This window comes from Solanum verrucosum, unplaced genomic scaffold (genome assembly GCF_900185275.1).
Source record: "Solanum verrucosum unplaced genomic scaffold, falcon-dt-bn FXZP01000098.1, whole genome shotgun sequence".
Taxonomy (NCBI): domain Eukaryota; kingdom Viridiplantae; phylum Streptophyta; class Magnoliopsida; order Solanales; family Solanaceae; genus Solanum; species Solanum verrucosum.
Genome location: NW_026020320.1, coordinates 162,841 through 168,085, shown reverse-complemented (window position 1 = coordinate 168,085; position 5,245 = coordinate 162,841). Strand labels below are relative to the sequence as shown.

The 5,245-nt window shown below is 39.1% G+C and overlaps 1 protein-coding gene across 1 annotated transcript; it reads right to left on the bottom strand.

Annotated features, from left to right (window-relative positions):
• Nucleotides 1-721: 721 nt before the first annotated feature.
• LOC125835359 (uncharacterized) lies at nucleotides 722-1,861 on the bottom strand. Its single transcript, XM_049514477.1, has 2 exons — nucleotides 1,293-1,861; nucleotides 722-1,223 (listed from the first exon to the last, which is right to left on the bottom strand). The coding sequence occupies exons 1-2, from the start codon at nucleotides 1,859-1,861 to the stop codon at nucleotides 722-724; spliced, it is 1,071 nt and encodes a 356-aa protein (XP_049370434.1).
• Between the last annotated feature and the right edge of the window lie 3,384 nt (nucleotides 1,862-5,245).

Genomic DNA, 5,245 nt, shown 5'->3' with positions numbered 1-5,245 from the left:
CTTCTAACACCTTTAACATAGATGGGGGTGGAAGTTTTTATATTACTTCAACTTTAGCTCGATCAACCTCAATACCTTTCTGCTAAATCCGATGATCCAGAAGTATACCTTCATTTACCATAAAGTGGCACTTTTCCCAATTGAGCACAAAATTGTACTCTTCACACTATTTTAGTACCTTAGCCAAATGTGTCAAACAGTCATCAAACGAGTAACCTACCATAGAGAAATCATCCATAAATACCTTTATCGTGTCCTCCAACATATTTGAAAATATCCACATCATACACCGCTAACAGGTCGCTGGAGCATTACATAACCCAAATGACATCCTTTTGAAGGCAAAAGTCCCATATGGACAAGTGAAAGTGGTCTTTTCTTGGTCTTCCGGAGCTATGGAGATTTGATTGTAGCCCAAATACCCATCTAGAAAACAATACTAACCCTTACCAGCGAGACGATCCAGCATCTGGTCTATAAAAGGCATTGGAAAGTGATTTTTTTCTGTCCATGCATTTAGTTTGCGGTAGTCACTGACCTCATCGAAGCAAGCTCATTTTTAGCATTGGGAACCACGATGATTCCTCCCTTCTTTGGTACGCACTGAAATGGGCAGACCCAACTACTATCAGCAATGGGATATATAACTCCAGCATCCAGCCATTTAATAATCTCTTTTCTCACAACCTCTTGCATATGGGGATTCAGTCTCCTTTGATGCTCAATACTTGGCTTGCTGTCGCATGAGTTGATTTTTGTGAGAACAAATGCCCGGAGGAATCCCAATAATGTCCGCAATAATCCATCCAATTGCCCTCTTGAACCGCTTCAGTACCGATACTAAGGCCTCTATTTTCCCTTCACTCAAGTCAGCAATAATGATTACATGCAATGTACTATTTTGTCCCAAGAATACGTACCGCAAGTGGGATGGAAGAACCTTAAGTTCCAGTTTTGGAAGCTCATCAACAGACGGTTTTGCAGGTGGGGTGTCTTGATTCTTCATATCTAATTCCAACCGTTTTGGCTTGAAACGAAACTCGAACCTATCAAGTGCAACAACTAGCTCATCATAGTCATCAATACCATCACTGTCAAAATTCATCTTCACCACTGCTAGTGCATCAACACCTAACCTCTCTTCAATGGACACTTCAAATTCCTGCTCCACCTTATGATTTACCGTTGATACAGAAATAAGATCACTTTCATGCTTAATAGACCTGTATATGTTAAAAGTTAACTCATTATTTCATAAAAACTTCATCTGCCCTCTCTTCATATCAACCAACGCACGTCCAATAGAAAGAAATAGTCTCCCTAAAATGATGGGAACCTCAAAATCAACCTCACAATCTAATATCACAAAGTCCATCGAAAAGATGAATGATTCTACTTTCACAAGGACATCTTGCAACACTCCAATGGGCCTCTTCACAGTTCTATCATCCATAAGTAAATGCATTGCAGTCGGTTTTGGAGCTCCTAAACCCAACTTCTTATAAATCGACAATATCATCAAATTAATGCTGTCACCCAAATCACACAAGGCCTTCACGAAGCGCAGCATACCGATGGTGCAAGGAATAGTGAAATCTCTAGGATCCTCTTTCTTCTGCATAAATGACGTAGTAGAAATAGCACTACAATGTTGTAACTTCTCTTCATCCTCAAAACTGTCAGCCATCTTTTTGGTCACCAAGTCCTTCATGAATTTTGCATACCCAGACATTTGCTCCAAAGCTTCTATCAACGGGACATTGATGGAAAGTTGTTTCAACATTGCTATAAACCTGTGGTATTTTGCTTCTTCAATCTTTTTCACCAACCTGTGTGGAAAGGGAGGTGGAGGTCTAGGCATGGGAACAACTTTTTAGGTCACCTCAGCTTTCTTTTCTGTAGCATCTTTCGGATCTCCAGTAACCTCGATCTCATCCGAATCTTTTTCTACCACTCTTTTAATCTCAGACGACATGTGGGGATCAATAGTCTGTTTTCCTCCACGAGTAGTGATTGTCATACAATGCCCATCATTTTTTGGATTTTGGATGGTTTTGCTAGGAAGTGTGCCAGGCTGACGTGGGTTCACAATAGCAGACAACTGACTAAACTGCTGCTCAAGTTACTTGATCAACACTGCATGGGAATCAACTTTTTGATCAATCCCAAATAAATCAGTACGCATCTCCTTCACATGTTCATCACTTGCATCGAACCTCTTCATCATTTTTTGGGAGTAATACTAGTACCAACCTCTCTATTACCAGGTTCTTTATTACCAGGTGGAACATAGGGCCCAACTCTCTCATTCATGCTTCCATAGTTATATCTGTTGTAATTGTTATCACGATTGAGGTTTCCATTTCGGTTGTAGTTTCCATAGTTTCGACCTTGGTTTTTTTGACCTTGGCACCAATTATCCGAATTGGAACCTTGGGCGTTAGTTCGGAAACCCCCGTCTGATCATTCACCAAATTCACATCTTCCTCATAGTAACACTTCGCAATTGGCGATGGTGGGGTTCTAGTAAGATTATTCACTACATTCACTTTCTATGCACTTCCACTCACATTCTTTAATACCAAGCCAATTTCAGTCCTCATTTGAGCCATCTCTTCACGAATATCATCATTTGATTTACTTGGTGCAGTTTGGACAACAAACGTGCTCCTACCAATATTTTCCTTTCTAGTGCTCCATGCCTTATTGTTTTGGGAAATTCTCTCAAGTTTTTCAGCGATCTCCTCAAAAGTGCACTCACCATGAACCCAGTGAACCTATCCCAAGAACTGCTTACCGACTCTCTAGGTAGTGTTGTGAAGTTATTCAGTTTATCCTTGTGATTTAACTTCTTGGACACCAGAAAATACCTTGCCATGAACACCTTATATAATTGGTCCCATGTATAGATTGAATTGTATGGCAGCTCAGAAAACCACACAGTAGCATCACTAGCCAACGACAATGGGAATACTCTCAAACCTATGACATTCATATTCAATTCTGGTCATCCCACACAGCTCTTATAGACACTGTCAATTTAGCCATGTGAGCATATGTATCTTCTGAAGCTAACCCAGCAAACAACCCTCTTGTTGTAAGCATTTTCATAAGACTACTGGTCACCACAAATGTATGTCCTGGAGGTAGAGGAGGGAGAACAATAGGCCCATTTGATTCAACCGCATCGTTGTTAACTCTGTAGTTATCACGAATCCTCGGTGCTGGCTGAGGGTTACCCTATTAGATTACCACCATGAACCAGAGTGGGCACATTCATAAATCTAGGATGTTGCAACCTAACTCCATCTCCTTGACCCTCTCCGATTGTATTATTGTGTACCCCTTAATTTGCCATTCTTCTTAAAGTTCTTCGCACTTCAAGATCATAGGGGGTCAAGGTTTCGCCTTGAATCCATGTACTTGGCATACACAAGAGGTAAGACCTGTAGAAAATAAAAACAAAGAAATATAAAATTAAGAAATACTTGACTAAAGTTCAATAATGAAGTTAGATAAATCTAAAAGTCGTATTCCCCGACAACGGCGCCAAAATTTGATCCACTCAAATTACACCTCCCGAAAGAAGTATAAGTGATCATTATCAAGTAAAGAACCTAACTTGAAGGTTAGGGTCGATCCCATGAGAAATATGGTTTAAACTTCAGCTAACTCACTATTATATTCGTTTAGTCAAACTATTTCGAGAAAAGTAACAAAAAGGGGGGGATTTTGCAAATAAAATAAAAGATTGTTGATTGTATCAGTAACAAGTAACCATGTTTGCAATTTTGAAATATCAATAGGAGATGAAAACTAGGGCATATGTGTTCCCCACGAGCTCTTAACGCAGTATTCCTAATAATATTAATTCTATCCTAGTGTTTGACATGCAGGGCTGATAAGTTATGTATTCCTAAGTGATTGGTGATCTAAGTTGAAACTTTCACTCGCAACTTGGTAAATCTACATGTGTGTGCTTTACTAACCCTTACCTTTACCCCAGATTAGTCCTCATGCCAATTGAGTTGGGTATTCAACCTCACGTCAACTTGTTAAAGTCAAAATATTAGATAACAACAAATCCTTAACTAAATATCTGTTGTTGGATCTTTTTCTCATTCATTACCCCCTTGGTAAGGCAAGTAGGAACGAGGCGAGTTCTAACGTTGTGCACCGCTAGAAAGACTATTAAACGAAAAGATTAATAATACATGCATAAATACTATTCAAGAATTACTTAGTTATTAGTCATACATTGTTAATTGCTCATGGTTCCCACAACCCTAGTTGTGGATTTAGCTATTCATGCTTGAAAGTTCATAATTCATATTAGGGTTAAAAGAAATCATGAACTTACAATTAGAATAGATGAAAACCTAAATCGTGAATTGAAATTCAAAGTGAAATTGCATAAAACCAAATTTCGGAAATTAATTGCTAAGAGTTTGCAAAATAATTCCAAAAGACCAAAACAAAAGTCTCCAATATTTTCTAACCCCTAAAAATAGAAATAACAACTAATATTTATAGTAAACAAATCCTAAACCAAGTAGGAAACAAAATAAGGAAATAACAGCTCAAACGCGGTTTCAATTGACGACACGACCTATGGACCATGGGTCAACCTACGGTCTGTTGTCTCCCTCCGTAGATCAGCACTTGGAAAATATTTTAGGGCCTTCATACGATGGTTTCCACCTACGGTCCGTGTGTTGAGCTACGATCCGTCACTTGCCTCCATAGTACAAGTACTGGAACTTCAACTTTCTGATCACAAACGACGGACGTGCAAGACGGTCCGTCATTCAATCTACGGGGCGTCGTTGACCTCTGTGGTTCCACACTTGGTCAGACTTCCTTGAACCCTCATTTACGCTGTAGCACCTACGACCCATCACTGGACCTATGGTTCGTGGTTAGCTCTGTCACTGGCCACTTCTGCAATTTTCAGCTCTTATCTCAATCAACCGCATTCGAACCTATTTCCTGCAAGAATTACACAAAAACCATCATATCTGATAACAAAATGCTCAAGAATCACACAAAACTCCAAGTGAAATGCATCAAAAATACCGTAAACTCACGGTATATTAGACCTCGCAGAAGAAAATATAGGTATTTACTATTTGCTTGTTCGCATTTGATGATTGACTGTTTCAATAATTTTTTGACTTAGTTTTGTTCACATTTAAACTTTTGCTTGATAGAGAACTATTCTAACATTCCAATGTTACTTTTGTGT

Coding starts and splice junctions, on each gene's coding strand:
- LOC125835359 (XM_049514477.1), bottom strand. CDS start 1,861: ATGCCTAGACCTCCACCTCCCTTTCCACACAGGTTGGTGAAAAAGATT. Junction 1,224..1,292: donor TTTCTTTCTATTGGACGTGC/GTTGGTTGATAT, acceptor TAACATATACAG/GTCTATTAAGCATGAAAGTG.